Below are 19030 nucleotides of genomic sequence, written 5' to 3'. Positions count from 1 at the left end.
GAGGGGGGGGAGAGGGGACGGGGGAGAGAGCAAAGAGTTAGTTTCACATTAGATTAGGAGATAAAAAGGAACCTAATGGCCGAGAGTTGTTCTATACTTAGAAAATAGTCATTTCACCTTGACTATTGCCTTCTTGTCACCCTGGAAAACTGATGAGCTCTGAGTTCACATTGAAACAGATAGGCCCCCTGTTTTGGTTTTACATATCACTGAAAGTGCTTCGGAATCTGTCACAGTAGAGTAAATGCCATAGCAGGTTGGCTTTGCTCCGAGCAGAACTTGGCTAGGTGAAGTGAACGTCTGAGCTCGCGTACTCCTTTACAATACATTTGTTTGAAAAAAAACGAGATAAAAGCATCAATATTAATGTTTGTCCCTCTTGAGCTGCCGTATCAACAACGTAGCCAGTACACTTCCTCAAAATAGTCAGAATTAATCTAAGATAACACAAGAAATCTGTCATTTTTTTGCAGAGGAAGTCTTTGCAGTGGAAGCAATTTTACATCTAAAATGTTTGACGCAGTATTTCTCAAGTGAAAAAAACATGTATGAAAACTAGTTGTCTGTCGTTGAATGACAACAAACACTTCATTGAAGAATCCCTATTGTTGACCAATCACTGACGAAGGGCGTAGACACCAAACTGAACAAAAACATCACAAAATGTTGTCATAGTATACAGTATGTTACGAACGGTTTCGAAGCATATGGGAAGCGTACGGTAAGTTTTAGTAATCGCAGAACACGGGTGAAAAGTATTTCAAATAATTCCCAGTTGGTTGAGAGTTTTCCTGTGCAAATGCACTGACCTATAGTACCAGTCAAAAGTTTGGACACAACTACTCATTCCAGGGTTTTTCTTTATTTTTTACTATTTCCTACATTGTAGAGTAATAGTGATAAAGACATCAAAACTATGAAATAACACATATGGAATCATGTAGTAACCAAAAAAGTGTTCAAAACAAAATATATTTTAGATTTTAGATTCTTCAAAGTAGCCACCCTTTGCCTTGATGACAGCATTGCACATTCTTGGCATTTTCTCAACCAGCTTCACCTGGAATGCTTTTCCAACTGTCTTGAAGGAGTTCCCACATATGCGGAGCACTTGTTGGCTGCTTTTCCTTCACTCTGCGGTCCATCCCAAACCATCTCAATTGGGTTGAGGTCGGGTGATTGTGGAGGCCAGGTCATCTGATGCAGCACCATCACTCTCCTTCTTGGTCAAATGGCCCTTACACAGCCTGGAGGTGTGTTTTGGGTCATTGTCCTGTTGAAAAACATATGATAGTCCCACTAAGCGCAAACCAGATGGGATGGAATATTCCTTCAGAATGCTGTGGTAGCCATGCTGGTCAAGTGTGCCTTGAATTCTAAATAAATCACTGACAGTGTCACCAGCAAAGCACCCCCACACCTCCTCCTCCATGCTTCACGGTGGGAACCACACATGCAGAGATCATCCGTTCACCGACTCTGCGTCTCACAAAGACACTGAGGTTTAGACCAAAAATCTCAAATTTTGACTCATCAGACCAAAGGACAGATGTCCACCGGTCTAATGTCCATTGATCGTATTTCTTGGCCCAAGCAAGTCTCTTCTTCTTATTGGTGTCCTTTAGTAGTTGTTTCTTTGCAGCAATTCGATCATGAAGGCCTGATTCACGCAGTCTCCTCTGAATAGTTGATGTTGAGATGTGTCTGTTACTTGAACTCTGTGAAGCATTTATTTGGGCTGCAATTTCTGAAGCTGGTAATTCTAATGAGCTTATCCTCTTGAAGCAGAGGTAACTCTGGGTCTTCCTTTCCTGTGGCGGTCCTCATGAGAGCCAGTTTCATCATAGCGCTTGATGGTTTTTGCGACTGCACTTGAAGAAACGTTCAACGTCCTTGAAATGTTCCGGATTGACTGACCTTCATGTCTTAAAGTAATGATGGACTGTCATTTCTATTTGCTTATTTGAGCTGTTCTTGCCATAATATGGACTTTTACCAAACAGGGCTATCTTCTGTATACCACACCTACCTTGTCACAACACAACTGCTTGGCTCAAACGCATTAAGAAGAAAATTAATTCCAAATATTAACTTTTAACAAGGTACACCTGTTAATTTAAATGTATTTCAGGTGACTACCTCATGAAGCTGGTTGAGAGAATGTCAAGAGTGGGCAAAGCTGTCAAGGAAAAGGGTGACTACTTTGACGATTCTCAAATCTCAAATATATTTTGACATGTTAAACACTTTTTTGGTTACTAAATGATTCCATATGTGTTATTTCATAGTTTTGATGTCTTCACTATTATTCTACAATGTAGAAAATAGTAAAAATGAAGAATGAGTAGGTGTGTCCAAACTGGTACTGTATATAGTACATATATTTCATCAATAATAGCTGCTCCTAGCAGCTTCTGCTGTGGAGAAGTCTTGGTTTCACTTGAAATAAGTCGTGGTTTCATTTGAAATAAGTCTTGGTTTCATTTGAAATAAGTCTTGGTTTCATTTGAAAGAAGTCTTAGTTTCATTTTAAATAAGTCTTGGTTTCATTTGAAATAAGCCTTGGCTTCACTTGAAAGCCACCCCTCATAGTGCTACAGCTGAATTGGTGCCCATGTCAGCTCGTTATAGCGACTCATCGCTACGGAGACATGGTCACCGTAACAATGGTATAAATGACAGCCGGCCGTCCGGTTTGTTAACTTCCTGTCCTGTAGTCTATTCCAAGACTCCGCGTAGTCACAATTAGTAACTAAATTACATTCCAAAATAGTCAGAATCTTTTTAACAGTATGAGGTTTTATTTGCTATTTTTACACTTGTTTCCCATTCCCAAACATTCGGGGTTTTTTTATTATTATTTTCCTACTTTCCTGTTCCAAAATCCTCCTTGTAATTATCATTCCAGAGACAGAGCCACGTCTGAGAGAATAAAGTGCAGCATCAGGAGTTCTGAGAAAAGGTCTGGGAGCCTCTCCTCTCAGTTAGATTGGCAGTGGGGTGAGGAGAGGGGGGATTGTGTGTGTGTGTGTGTGTGTGTGTGTGTGTGTGTGTGTGTGTGTGCGTGCGTGCGTGCGTGCGTGCGTGCGTGCGTGCGTGCGTGCGTGCGTGCGTGCGTGCGTGCGTGCGTGTGTGTGTGTGCGTGTGTGTGTGTGGTTGGAATAGGAAGTTAAAAGGAGGGGGATCTGAGTTAACTTAGCCACAGTCATGATGTTAGTGATGTTATTGATGTCAGTGATGGAAGCAGTGATTTCCAACATCATCCAACACACTGTTTAATAAGCAGACAGCTGGATTACAGAGTATCAAAGCATCTCAGACCACTGAGGAGAGGAGGAGGAAGGAGGGAGGGGGGAGGAGAACTGTCCTTTACCTCTACAGGGACCAGACCTCTTCTTCATCCCTCCATCCTCTCTTTCATCAGCCCATCCTCTGCTATGGACGTCAGGGATATAAAGGGAGACCAGCAAGCATCTCTCTCCCAAAACCCTGAGTGCTGGTCTGCTTTCATCATAGAGGCTCTCTAATGTGTTCCTGTGTGACTGAAGGCTCTGACCCAGCATGCATCCCAAATGGCTCCCTATTCCCTATATAGTACACTACTTTAGACCAGGCTGTTGTCTGTTAGTTTATACAATGCTGAGGTTGGGCTGACTCGCTGACTAGCTGACTAAATGACTGGCTGACTGGCTGACTAAATGACTGGCTGACTGGCTGCCTGGTTGACTGGCTTACTGGCTGACTGGCTGACTGGCTGACTAGCTGACTGGCTGACTGCCTGACTGGCTGACTGGCTGACTGGCTGACTAGCTGACTGGCTGACTGAATGACATATTGACTGGCTGACTAGCTGACTGGCTGACTGAATGACAGATTGACTGGCTGACTAGCTGACTGGCTGACTGAATGACTGGCTGACTGAATGATTGATTGACTGGCTGACTGAATGACTGGCTGACTAGCTGACTGGCTGACTGGCTGACTGGCTGACTGGCTGACTGAATGACATATTGACTGGCTGACTGAATGACTGGCTGACTGGCTGACTGAATGACAGATTGACTGGCTGACTGAATGACTGACTGACTGGCTGACTGAATGACAGATTGACTAGCTGACTGAATGACTGGCTGACTGGCTGACTGAATGACAGATTGACTGGTTGACTGAATGACTGGCTGACTGGCTGACTGAATGACAGATTGACTAGCTGACTGGCTGACTAGCTGACTGGCTGACTGAATGACATATTGACTGGCTGACTGAATGACTGGCTGACTGGCTGACTGGCTGACTGAATGACAGATTGACTGGCTGACTGAATGACTGGCTGACTGGCTGACTGAATGACAGATTGACTAGCTGACTGGCTGACTAGCTGACTGGCTGACTGAATGACAGATTGACTGGCTGACTGAATGACTGGCTGACTGGCTGACTGACTGAATGACTGGCTGAACAGCTGACTGGCTGACTGGCTGACTGAATGACAGATTGACTGGCTGACTGAATGACAGATTGACTGGCTGACTGAATGACTGGCTGACTGGCTGACTGACTGAATGACTGGCTGACTAGCTGACTGGCTGACTGGCTGACTGAATGACAGATTGACTGGCTGACTGAATGACTGGCTGACTGACTGACTGAATGACAGATTGACTAGCTGACTGGCTGACTAGCTGACTGGCTGACTGAATGACATATTGACTGGCTGACTGAATGACTGGCTGACTGGCTGACTGACTGAATGACTGGCTGAACAGCTGACTGGCTGACTGGCTGACTGAATGACAGATTGACTGGCTGACTGAATGACAGATTGACTGGCTGACTGAATGACTGGCTGACTGGCTGACTGACTGAATGACTGGCTGACTAGCTGACTGGCTGACTGAATGACAGATTGACTGGCTGACTAGCTGACTGGCTGACTGGCTGACTGAATGATTGGCTGACTGGCTGACTGACTGGCTGAACAGCCCTCTGCTTTGCCTTTAGGATTAACCTGGGTAGTCCAACCATAACACCGTAATCCACACAGTTTCTTTGCCTGGTGGACGTGCCAGCTAGGAAGAGGTTGAGAGAAGGGGGAGAGAGGAGGGAGAGAGGGGGGAGAAGTCCTTCAGGGGGCGTTTGGCCCTCCCACGGTGGCATTTAAATGGCTATCAGAATCAGTAGGAGCCTGATAAACTGACAGTTGGGCTGATTGGAGATCTGGTGGTGAATCTGGTTTAGCAGTGTTAACACTGAGGGATCGGTCCGTCATTAGACACAAAGGCAGCGTTTCAACAGGCAGCCCAATTCTGATCTTTTTTCCACTATTAGATCTTTTGTCCAATCACATCTAATCTTTTCACATCAGACCCTTTTTTTTTCAGAGCTCAAAAGACCAATTAGTTTTAAAAAAACATCAGAATTGGGCTGCCTGTGTAAACGCTGCCTAACACACACATGCACACAGACACAGCCAGGCACACTCAACGATACACACACACACACACACACACAGACACACACAGACACACACACACATTTTATTTAACCTTTAACTTTATTTAACAAATACACACACAAAGCAAGGGATCGGTCTCCTGTCAGACAGTAAAGCCAGGCAGTTATTTGTTGGTCATAGAGGGGATGTTTATCAATGGGATGTGGACTCTTTACTGAAAAAGCACTGGAGGTGAAGAGAAGCCAGAGAAACGTTCTACAGGATAAATAGCAGCACTTGGCCAGGAAAATAACAGTATCATGTCCTCTCTATACTACTGTCTTAACTCTGATATAATAGTACTCTCCTATATACTGTCTTAACTCTGATATAACAGTCCCTTGCTATATACTGTCTTAACTCTGATATAACAGTACTCTACTCTATACTGTCTTAACTCTGGTATAACAGTACTCTACTATATACTGTCTTAACTCTGGTATAACAGTACTCTACTATATACTACTGTCTTAACTCTGATATAACAGTACTCTACTATACACAGTCTTAACTCTGGTATAACAGTACTCTACTATATACTGTCTTAACTCTGATATAACAGTACTCTACTATATACTGTGTTAACTCTGATATAACAGTACTATACTATATACTGTCTTAACTCTGGTATAACAGTACTCTACTATATACTGTCTTAACTCTGGTATAACAGTACTCTACTATATACTACTGTCTTAACTCTGATATAACAGTACTCTACTATATACTGTCTTAACTCTGGTATAACAATACTCTACTATATACGGTCTTAACTCTGATATAACAGTACTCTACTATATACTGTGTTAACTCTGATATAACAGTACTCTACTATATACTGTCTTAACTCTGATATAACAGTACTCTACTATATACTGTCTTAACTCTGATATAACAGTACTCTACTATATACTGTCTTAACTCTGATATAACAGTACTATATACTGTCTTAACTCTGGTATAACAGTACTATATACTGTCTTAACTCTGATATAATAGTACTCTACTATATACTGTCTTAACTCTGATATAACAGTACTCTACTACATACGGTCTTAACTCTGATATAACAGTACTCTACTATATACTGTGTTAACTCTGGTATAACAGTACTCTACTATATACTGTCTTAACTCTGGTATAACAGTACTCTACTATATACTGTCTTAACTCTGATATAACAGTACTCTACTATATACTGTCTTAACTCTGATATAACAGTACTCTACTATATACTGTCTTAACTCTGATATAACAGTACTATATACTGTCTTAACTCTGGTATAACAGTACTATATACTGTCTTAACTCTGATATAATAGTACTCTACTATATACTGTCTTAACTCTGGTATAACAGTACTCTACTATATACTGTGTTAACTCTGGTATAACAGTACTCTACTATATACTGTCTTAACTCTGATATAACAGTACTATATACTGTCTTAACTCTGATATAACAGTACTCTACTATATACTGTCTTAACTCTGATATAACAGTACTCTACTATATACTGTCTTAACTCTGATATAACAGTACTCTACTATATACTGTGTTAACTCTGATATAACAGTACTCTACTATATACTGTCTTAACTCTGATATAACAGTACTATATATTGTCTTAACTCTGGTATAACAGTACTATATACTGTCTTAACTCTGATATAACAGTACTCTACTATATACTGTCTTAACTCTGGTATAACAGTACTATATACTGTCTTAACTCTGATATAACAGTACTCTACTATATACTGTCTTAACTCTGATATAACAGTACTCTACTATATACTGTCTTAACTCTGATATAACAGTACTATATACTGTCTTAACTCTGATATAACAGTACTCTACTATATACTACTGTGTTAACTCTGGTATAACGGAACTCTCTTCTCATAACTCCTGAATGTACAGAACAGATGATAATCCCACACAGGCCCTTGTGAAGAAGGCATATGGAATGAAGACACGGCGTAAATGTATTCCCTGACATAAACACGTCGCTGTTTCAATGACTAAGCTAATCTAGGTCTCACGCTGCCTGAACAATCATCTCAATATCAATTAAAAAAGGCAATTAAGCTCCCTCTCCATTAGCCTTCCCTCCATTTATCATTCCCTTGATCCCTCCATTCCCTACATCCTATGATCACTCCTTCACCGCCTCCCTCCATCCCTTGATCTCTCCATCTCTCTATCCCTCCATCATTTCATTTCTCCATCCCTCCATTTTATCAGTTGCCAGCCAACTTCCCACCGCCTTGGTGTGCTGCTCTGTGGCTGAAAACCAAAAGAGCCCCATGTCTCCAAGTTTTTCAAAGGAAAAGCAAAGTTTGTATCAGGTTTTGGATTTCACTCCCTAAACCATTAAAATCAGAGAAAAATCAGGCACAACACTCACAGGCAGCTGAGGGGTAGAGAGAGAGAGATTGTGTGTGTGAGAGAGAGAGAGGGACTAGGGGAGAGTAGGTGAGAGAGAGAGAGGGAGAGAGAGAGTGTGTGTGAGAGAGAGAGAGAGAGACAGAGAGAGAGAGAGAGAGACAGTAGAGAGAGAGTGTGAGAGAGAGGTAGAGAGAGACAGTAGAGAGAGAGAGAGACAGAGAGAGAGAGAGAGACAGTAGAGAGAGAGACAGAGAGAGAGAGAGAGAGACAGTAGAGAGAGAGTGTGAGAGAGAGGTAGAGAGAGACAGTAGAGAGAGAGAGAGACAGAGAGAGAGAGAGAGACAGTAGAGAGAGAGTGTGAGAGAGAGGTAGAGAGAGACAGTAGAGAGAGAGTGTGAGAGAGACAGTAGACAGAGAGAGAGACAGAGAGAGACAGTAGAGAGAGAGTGTGAGAGAGAGGTAGAGAGAGACAGTAGAGAGAGAGAGACAGTAGAGAAAGAGTGTGAGAGACAGTAGACAGAGAGAGAGACAGAGAGAGACAGTAGAGAGAGAGACAGAGAGAGAGGTAGAGAGAGACAGTAGAGAGAGAGAGAGAGAGAGAGAGAGAGAGACAGAGAGAGAGGTAGAGAGACAGTAGAGAGAGAGAGGGTGGTTGTCAGAGGCTGAAAGGCCCAGCAGGCTACTCTTATTGTAGAGATGAAAGGAGAGCAGAGGTGAGGCAGGAGGAGGTAGCGAATCGAAGGAGGTATTACAGTGGTGAAGGGCGTTAAGTGTGTTTGGGATGATGGTGACCCCGTGGGAAAACGACAGAACCTGACTGGACCGTCTCCAGCCTCGCTGGGCTGTGTCTGGGAAACGCCTGCACGCTGCGGAGCAAACACTATTTTCTCCTACAGTAAAGAAAGACTTCTGGCTCACTAGACAAGACAGTCGGGTGAAGTATCAGTGGGAAAGGACAGGGATGGGAACTAACCACATACAGCACTTTGAGTTCACCTAGCCTGATCCCAGATCTGTTTGGGCTCTCGCCAACTCCATCGATTGTCAAGCGAAACATGGCATGACAGGGAGCTGTGACAGGGAGTTGTGACAGGGAGTTGTGACAGGGAGCTGTGATAGGGAGTTGTGACACGGAGCTGTGACAGGGAGTTGTGACAGGGAGCTGTGACAGGGAGCTGTGACAGGGAGCTGTGACAGGGAGCTGTGACAGGGAGCTGTGACAGGGAGTTGTGACAGGGAGCTGTGACAGGGAGTTGTGACAGGGAGTTGTGACCGGAAGTTGTGACAGGGAGTTGTGACAGGGAGCTGTGACAGGGAGTTGTGACAGGGAGCTGTGACAGGGAGTTGTGACAGGGAGCTGTGACAGGGAGCTGTGACAGGGAGCTGTGACAGGGAGTTGTGACAGGGAGCTGTGACAGGGAGTTGTGACAGGGAGTTGTGACAGGGAGTTGTGACAGGGAGCTGTGACAGGGAGTTGTGACAGGGAGTTGTGACAGGGAGCTGTGACAGGGAGTTGTGACAGGGAGCTGTGACAGGGAGTTGTGACAGGGAGTTGTGACAGGGAGTTGTGACAGGGAGTTGTGACAGGGAGTTGTGACAGGGAGTTGTGACAGGGAGTTGTGACAGGGAGCTGTGACAGAGAGTTGGCATGATAACACAAACAGACTGGCGCTCAGGCTACTGTCCCCCTCCCTTACACTATAAAACGCTTTGAGCATCGAACTAGAATGTAAAAGCTCTATATAAAATCAATCAATATTTATCCAATATTACGATGGCTGTTATGCAAACTATTTGTTACATTACTAAAACCTAATGTCCTGTCCTGTACCTCTGTTCTGAAACACGTTGTCTGTCTGCTTCCCAGATGGCACCCTATTCCTTATGAAGTAGTGCACTACTATATAGGACTCTGGTCTAAAGTAGTGCACTATATAGGGAATAGGGCTCTGGTCTAAAGTAGTGCACTATATAGGGAATAGGGTTCCATTTGCGACAAAAACTCTGTTTGTCGTCACGGTCGATCCAATCATGTGTAATTAGCATTGATTTACAAATCACTGAAGTCATGTCCTGTAATGATCCCCCAGCTGCCCCGGTGCAGCGCTCGGCTGAACGTACTGTATAAGTCACCAAGTCACTTATTTACCAGGCTGGATGTTAGGCGTGTTGTTAGGCGTGTTGTTAGGCGTGTTGTTGTTAGGCGTGTTGTTAGGCGTGTTGTTGTTAGGCGTGTTGTTAGGCGTGTTGTTAGGCGTGTTGTTAGGCGTGTTGTTAGGCGTGATGTTAGGCGTGTTGTTAGGCGTGTTGTTAGGCGTGTGGATGTTAGGCGTGTTGTTAGGCGTGTTGTTAGGCGTGTTGTTAGGCGTGTTGTTAGGCGTGATGTTAGGCGTGTTGTTAGGCGTGTTGTTAGGCGTGTGGATGTTAGGCGTGTGGATGTTAGGCGTGTTGTTAGGCGTGTTGTTAGGCGTGTTGTTAGGTGTGTTTTTAGGCGTGTTGTTAGGCGTGTTGTTAGGCGTGTTGTTAGGCGTGTTGTTAGGCGTGTTGTTAGGTGTGTTGTCAGGCGTGTTGTCAGGCGTGTTGTTAGGCGTGTTGTTAGGCGTGTTGTTAGGCGTGTTGTTAGGCGTGTTGTTAGGCGTGTGGCTGTGTGACCGACCTGCTGCTGGGAGCCGTTGTTCAATATGCAGCGTTCAGATGACGGTAACCTGACATGACACTGACGATCAGCGGGGTTCACAAAATGGCGCCCTATTTCTAGAAATAGTGACCCTATGGAACCTGGTTAAAAGAAGTGCACTATAAAGGAAATAGGATGCCCTTTGAGACGCACCCTTTGTTATTTTGAAGTGTCACAGAACAGAAGTTGGTGGTTCAAGTCATCAGATACAAATCAGATAAAGCTAACACACACACACACACACACACACACACACACACACACACACACACACACACACACACACACACACACACACACACACACACACACACACACACACACACACACACACACACACACACACACATACACACACACATACACACACACACACAGGCAGTATCTACAGTACATGGCCAGACTGACACACCCATTGGCCTATTGACTGACTGCGGTCCAGTCAATACGTGTAACGTGTGTGTGTGTGTGTGTGTGTGTGTGTGTGTGTGTGTGTGTGTGTGTGTGTGTGTGTGTGTGTGTGTGTGTGTGTGTGTGTGTGTGTGTGTGTGTGTGTGTGTGTGTGTGTGTGTGTGTGTGTGTGTGTGTGTGTGTGTGTGTGTGTGTCTGTGTGACTGTGTGTGTGTTTGTATGTGGGTGGCCCTGACCTTCTAACTGACTGACCAATGGAACAAGGTCTTGCTGCACGGTTCTTATAGAATAACTGACTGACCAATGGAACAAGGTCTTGCTGCACGGGTCTTATAGAATAACTGACTGACCAATGGAACAAGGTCTTGCTGCACGGGTCTTATAGAATAACTGACTGACCAATGGAACAAGGTCTTGCTGCACGGGTCTTATAGAATAACTGACTGACCAATGTAGCAAGGTCCTGGTACCTTGGTGGATTGAGGCCTGCAGATACGGTGCCGTATGGCGTGAGGTCTGAGGAGGACGTGGCCGTAACACTACACGATGATGCGTTATGAGTCCAATAAAACAGACTGCAACGTTGTCACGGTTTGTGTTCAACCACTGAATGTGAATATTGGACAGAGGCTCCCAGAAGGACTTACTGCTGAGAGCGCTTATCTGGCTATTTATTCTACATTTGATTCTGAAATGACTGCCGATGTCAATATGTTACTCCATGTAAACTCACACTGCAGCTACAGATCAAACAGACTCATTCACTAAGGCACTTTTTTGCAAATATCAATTTAGGAAACATGTTGGTTTAGAAATCAACAGAAGTAGGACTAGATCGACTGAATGTGTGATCGGGCATGTAAGGCCAATTGGGGTACAGTATAAATAGTAACACATGTAAATATATATTTGTCATTGTTTATCTTTAAATCGTTTCCTTTTTTTCCCTGTTTAGTTAACTCTATTGGTCCCAGGTCTACCACAGTGAAAAAGCAGAAATTCACTACATTCATTCATCTGCTTAGTCTGCCCTCATATTTACAGTAGCCTCACCATTGACGTGTTTTACCAACGACAACAAAAATCATGATAACCAAGGCAAAAACTATTTGACAAACAGTTACATTCATGAGTTTTATTGACAAAGGTCCACCGAGCAAAAACGTTATAAAATGTAATATATAAGAATGCTGTAAGTACAGAAAGTGTTTGCTCAGTGGGAAATTAGTATCCAACAAGTCGGTGACGACTGTATGGAGGTTGTGACAGAAACTACTTGAGCTTATTACAGTATTATAGACACTATGTCCTGGGATTTACTATGATCTTCTATGTAGATGAACCCCTTACAGTATTATAGACACTATGCCCTGGGATTTACTATGGTCTTCTATGTAGAAGAACCCCTTACAGTATTATAGACACTATGTCCTGGGATTTACTATGGTCTTCTATGTAGAAGAACCCCTTACAGTATTATAGACACTATGTCCTGGGATTTACTATGGTCTTCTATGTAGATGAACCCCTTACAGTATTATAGACACTATGTCCTGGGATTTCCTATGATCTTCTATGTAGAAGAACCCCTTACGGTATTATAGACACTATGTCCTGGGATTTACTATGGTCTTCTATGTAGATGAACCCCTTACAGTATTATAGACACTATGTCCTGGGATTTACTATGATCTTCTATGTAGAAGAACCCCTTACAGTATTATAGACACTATGTCCTGGGATTTACTATGGTCTTCTATGTAGATGAACCCCTTACAGTATTATAGACACTATGTCCTGGGATTTACTATGATCTTCTATGTAGATGAACCCATTACAGTATTATAGACACTATGTCCTGGGATTTCCTATGGTCTTCTATGTAGAAGAACCCCTTACAGTATTATAGACACTATGTCCTGGGATTTACTATGGTCTTCTATGTAGATGAACCCCTTACAGTATTATAGACACTATGTCCTGGCATTTACTATGATCTTCTATGTAGATGAACCCCTTACAGTATTATAGACACTATGTCCTGGGATTTACTATGGTCTTCTATGTAGAAGAACCCCTTACAGTATTATAGACACTATGTCCTGGGATTTACTATGGTCTTCTATGTAGAAGAACCCCTTACAGTATTATAGACACTATGTCCTGGGATTTCCTATGGTCTTCTATGTATAATAACCCCTTACAGTATTATAGACACTATGTCCTGGGATTTACTATGGTCTTCTATGTAGAAGAACCCCTTACAGTATTATAGACACTATGTCCTGGGATTTACTATGGTCTTCTATGTAGAATAACCCCTTACAGTATTATAGACACTGTGTCCTGGGATTTACTATGGTCTTCTATGTAGAATAACCCCGTACAGTATTATAGACACTGTGTCCTGGGATTTACTATGGTCTTCTATGTAGAATAACCCCTTACAGTATTATATACACTGTGTCCTGGGATTTACTATGAGCTTCTATGTAGATGAACCCATTACCTTCTAACGACTCTTGTGTGGCTTGTGAGCGTCATCACAGAGCAAAACAGGTGCGTGTTAGAGGGAGACTTTTCATAGATGGGTCATAACAGTTTGTTTTCAAACCGTTTGGAATTAACAAACGTTTTTTTTGTGAGAACCGTTTTCGGGATCTCACAAACACCATTTCACTGTCTCACAAACACTGCTCTAGGCTGTTGATATCTTTTGTAGGACGTATCGTTTTGAAACCAAAATGTACTTTATCAGGGTATTATACAATGTTATGCTTAATTTAGAAAATGCCACCAGAGGGTGTCAGAGTTGAACAGGCTAGCGCAGTCCCTCATTAAGCACACATACTAATGGTTGGTTATCAGCGGATACAGAACAACATGTATTAAAGGGGCTAGAAGCCCAAAACGGGCGCGTATTACTGTGGGACTCAGCTGACAGCGTTACACACTGCTTTGAAGTAGGCACTTGGGTTGAGAGCCAGACATGACAGCGTAAAACGTGTTCAAAAGCAAAGGCTACTCTGTAATATAATGTCTAAACCGTTTCATTTTGGGGGGGGGGGACAAATAAGGCTAGTGGACTGTACAGGCTACAAACACAATGCTAACTCACACGTCATCATGCAATGGGGTGTGGATGCATAGCGTAACTGTAATGTAAATGGTTACCTTCTCTCTCCTTGCAGAATATATGAGCTGCGGAAAAATCCCAGGAGTTCACTTTCTATTTGAGCGTCGAAAGTAATGTTTACTTTATACGTCCTCATGGGCTTCAGCTCCCTGTGCAAAGCGATCACATAAACCTGGTTGCCTGGGTAATGGAATTGGCGGTGGATTCTCATGACACCGGGTTTTTTATTATCCGAGTAAACCGCCACTTTCTCCACCTCGAGGCGGTCCGTGTGAAGCACTATGAATTTGGTAGAGTTCACACACTCGAATTCAATGTTCACTTCCCCAGAGAATGTAAAGTTATCCATGTTCACTGAGAGACGCAGGTCGTAGTGCCGGGGCCGGAGAGATGTCGGTAACCGGAGGTGTCTCCACGGCTGGGCTTCTTCATCTTTGTGGTTCCCGTTTCCATCCCGTGACCCGTTGAACTTGGCGTTAGAGCCATTGGCCCCTCGTGAGCTGCTCTCCCCGGCGCACTCCTCGAACCGGACGCTGAGGAGAACCGCGATGGCCGTGACGACGATGAGGGTGAGGATGGAGATGGCGAACCCCAGGACCAGTTTCTTGTGGACGGTGATGCTTCGCTCCGTGGTCCGGGGCCGAACCACCATGCTATCGGCCCATTGGTCCGACAGGCCTCTGCCGTTCCTCATGTTATTATCCTCTATCCCCATCGGAGTGAATGATAAGCCCTTGTTGCCAAGCTTATCCTCCAAAGACATACTCTGCCGAATCAGAATATGAGGTTTGGTTGGGGTCCGGGCGCAAAAGGGAAACGAAATCCCGATAACAGAGTGTCATCAGTCAGGTGTAATAGCTGCCACTTAGAATAGTCGTAAATGTGTCGCGGAGATGAGCACGGCTGATGCCCTGTTGAAGTGCCCGGCGGTAGCAATGCGACGCGGAATCATAAAAGTGCCCAAAATCAACTTTCCTGGTAGATTGAAATCAAGGTTTAAATCACAAGCACGAGTATTTGAGTTTAATCTGCTATCCACATTGTTATCTATCTGCCTTCACGGCCTCCGTCTCCGCGCACACAAAGTGTTGCACAGAACACAATCCATCGCGGGGACTGATGCTGCTGGTGCTGATGCTGCTGTTACTGATGGTCCTCACCCTCCGAGCTGTGTGCTCATATTGAGAGCTGCTCCCACATCTACAATATAAAGGACTCTCTCTCTCTCTCGCTCCGTCTTTCTCTCTCTCTCTCTCCGTCTTTCTCTCTCGCTCTCGTTCTCTCTCTCTCTCGCCGTCTTTCTCTCTCGCTCTCGTTCTCTCTCTCTCGCTCCGTCTTTCTCTCTCTCGTTCTCGCTCTCTCGCTCCGTCTCTCTCTCTCTCTCTGTCTCTCTCTCCCCCTCTCTCTCTCTCTCTCTCTCTCTCTCTCTCTCTCTCTCTCTCTCTCTCTGTCTCTCTCTGTCTCTCTCTCTCTCTCTCTCTCTCTCTCTCTCTCTCTCTCTCTCTCTCTCTCATTCAGCACCGTATGAATCTCAGCCTACTTCTTCTTGTAAGAAGGAACTCACGACGGATTTCAACCAGTTAGGAGAAAAAAACAATTACCAACGACAGAGAGCGAATGAGTTTCCCCTCTTGCTTTGCCAGAGAACTAATAGACCTAGATCATTGCGAAATGCGCAGTAGGACAGAGTAGGAGAGCTCTCCCTCCCTCCGTGCAGAATAGCGGGCTCATCTCCTCGCTCGGTGAGATACTGTAGGATGGATAGAAACAACGTCTCGTCAGGAAATTATATAGGTCTATGTGGGAAAAGACTTCCACTGTAGTCAAGTGCTGAAACCGTCAAGTGACGGGGGGCTACGGCGGGCTACACACAGCGGTGGTGCAGTAGCCTTCCCTAGAACACAATATTGAACCCTGTCGGGCAGCATTCACAGCCTACCTAAATACACTACATCATGGCATTCATGCTGAGCGTGATAATGACGATAGTAGCCTGTTTTAACACCAGTATCAATAATACCATAGCCTATCTGCACATTTACGCACGGACATTACGCACGGATATAGGGGTAATTTGACACGAGCATGAATCTAAATGATGTGATACATTGTAAAAACAAAATATATATAATCTCAGAAAGACTTTATTACAGTGGCTTCAGTGACTCCAGAGGAGTGATATCGATGGCTGTGGTCTCCTGTAACACTCATTTGATGTTCGCCATCTTGTGGACCTGGAACAAAGCGCAGCCTAATTGTTGATAATTTCCCAGCCAGTACGCACACTGACGGTGTCATTATTCCTATTTCCGTAAACACTTTTCTCAAACCAGGTCAACTAATAGTCACATACGAGTCTGTAGAATATACACTGTGTTTTGTCATATGTCTGGAGGCCTGTAATAGAAAAATGTATAATGTGAATTCTCTATTCAGCCCCAAGAAACAAAATATAGCTGCTTCTACACCTGCATTGCTTGCTGTTGGGGGTTTTAGGCTGGGTTTCTGCACAGCACTTTGAGATATCAGCTGATGTACGAAGGGCTATATAAATACATCTGATTTGATTTGATTTGAGTTACAAGAACAACATACTTACAGTTGATTGGGTCGTTATTTGATTCAGAGTTAGCATCGGTGGGTCTTCCTGTTGAATCTCCAAGTAGGAACTTTTCTCTAAAATCTGAAATAATCCATCTGATTACTGAACAAACATAGAGATGTTCTGTTTATTTCCACACAGTGCATTGGCAGCACAAACTGCAAAACATGCCATACATACACTATCCCTGGAAAAGGTCATTAACAGTGACTAATGGTGTTTTACCAATGTGTGTCCCAAATGGCACCCCAATTCCCTATATAGTGCACTACTTTTGACCAGGGTCCATAGGGTGTCGTTTGGGATACAAGCCATTCTCCCTCAGTAACAGTTTAAGTGGAGTGAGACAGACACCACATCTGTAATGGACATGGAGAAGGAGGAATTCTCACAGCACAACATAATCAATACGAGTCCTTAACGACACCACCAGCAGCAGTCAGACCCAGCAGCCATTTAGCTGTGTATGGGGAATGGTTCACTATTCATATTTACACTAACTCTCCAGTGTTTTCAGATGTCTATGAAATATGACCTAGAATTAATTAGAATATGATGAAATGGTTTTCCTTGCAAAAAAAAAAAAAAAGTAATTCATTATGTTAAAAAGCTGCTTTTTCTGTGTTGGAATGTTGTGGACGTACCCCAACAACAGAATGGTTTGGACGTACCCCAACAACAGAATGGTTTGGACGTACCCCAACAACAGAATGTTGTGAACGTACCCCAACAACAGAATGGTTTGGACGTACCCCAACAACAGAATGTTGTGAACGTACCCCAACAACAGAATGTTGTGTGCGTACCCCAACAACAGAATGGTTTGGGCGTACCCCAACAACAGAATGGTTTGGGCGTACCCCAACAACAGAATGGTTTGGGCGTACCCCAACAACAGAATGTTGTGTGCGTACCCCAACAACAGAATGGTTTGGGCGTACCTCAACAACAGAATGGTTTGGGCGTACCCCAACAACAGAATGGTTTGGGCGTACCTCAACAACAGAATGGTTTGGGCGTACCCCAACAACAGAATGTTGTGGACGTACCCCAACAACAGAATGGTTTGGGCGTACCCCAACAACAGAATGGTTTGGGCGTATACCGGTCATACAATAATATTAATGTGAGTAGATCGCTGATTGGTCAGTTCATTCTCCTCAGGAGGATGACATCATCCTCTATGAGGAAATAGCAAGTATTCTTAAATAGTGTGTTTTAGCTGAATCAACAACATTATTTGGGTATGAGTTAACAGAATATGAACTTATAAAAGTTAGATTTTCAGTGCTGGTGGTCTGTGACATGGTTCAGTAGTATCAGTGTAGTGGTTCAGTAGTATCAGTGTAGTGGTTCAGTAGTATCAGTGTAGTGGTTCAGTAGTATCAGTGTAGTGGTTCAGTAGTATCAGTGTAGTGGTTCAGTAGTATCAGTGTAGTGGTTCAGTAGTATCAGTGTAGTGGTTCAGTAGTATCAGTGTAGTGGTTCAGTAGTATCAGTGTAGGGGTTCAGTAGTATCAGTGTAGTGGTTCAGTAGTATCAGTGTGTAGTAGTGGTTCAGTAGTATCAGTGTAGTGGTTCAGTAGTATCTTTGTAGTGGTTCAGTAGTATCAGTGTAGTGGTTCAGTAGTATCAGTGTAGTGGTTCAGTAGTATCAGTGTAGTGGTTCAGTAGTATCAGTGTAGTGGTTCAGTAGTATCAGTGTGTAGTAGTGGTTCAGTAGTATCAGTGTAGTGGTTCAGTAGTATCAGTGTGTAGTAGTGGTTCAGTAATATCAGTGTGTAGTAGTGGTTCAGTAGTATCAGTGTAGTGGTTCAGTAGTATCAGTGTAGTGGTTCAGTAGTATCAGTGTAGTGGTTCAGTAGTATCAGTGTAGTGGTTCAGTAGTATCAGTGTAGTGGTTCAGTAGTATCAGTGTGTAGTAGTGGTTCAGTAGTATCAGTGTAGTGGTTCAGTAGTATCAGTGTGTAGTAGTGGTTCAGTAGTATCAGTGTAGTGGTTCAGTAGTATCAGTGTAGGTGTTCAGTAGTATCAGTGTGTAGTAGTGGTTCAGTAGTATCAGTGTAGTGGTTCAGTATTATCAGTGTGTAGTAGTGGTTCAGTAGTATCAGTGTAGTGGTTCAGTAGTATCAGTGTAGTGGTTCAGTAGTATCAGTGTGTAGTAGTGGTTCAGTAGTATAAGTGTAGTGGTTCAGTAGTATCAGTGCAGTGGTTCAGTAGTATCAGTGTAGTGGTTCAGTATTATCAGTGTGTAGTAGTGGTTCAGTAGTATCAGTGTGTAGTAGTGGTTCAGTAGTATCAGTGTAGTGGTTCAGTAGT

The 19030-nt window shown here is 43.6% G+C and overlaps 1 protein-coding gene across 1 annotated transcript in view; it reads right to left on the bottom strand.

Annotated features, from left to right (window-relative positions):
• The window catches only part of LOC129864858 (thyrotropin-releasing hormone-degrading ectoenzyme-like), a 52542-nt gene extending 37205 nt beyond the window's left edge, over positions 1-15337 (bottom strand). Inside the window, exon 1 of the mRNA XM_055937144.1 lies at positions 14148-15337. Within this exon, the coding sequence (XP_055793119.1) occupies positions 14148-14872 (725 nt within the window). The 5' untranslated portion in view covers positions 14873-15337. The remainder of the gene's footprint in view (positions 1-14147) is intronic.
• Positions 15338-19030: the final 3693 nt, after the last annotated feature.

This window comes from Salvelinus fontinalis, chromosome 11 (assembly GCF_029448725.1).
Source record: "Salvelinus fontinalis isolate EN_2023a chromosome 11, ASM2944872v1, whole genome shotgun sequence".
Lineage (NCBI taxonomy): Eukaryota > Metazoa > Chordata > Actinopteri > Salmoniformes > Salmonidae > Salvelinus > Salvelinus fontinalis.
Note: the sequence above shows the minus strand (reverse complement) of the source record. Positions and strands in the feature narration are given on the sequence as shown.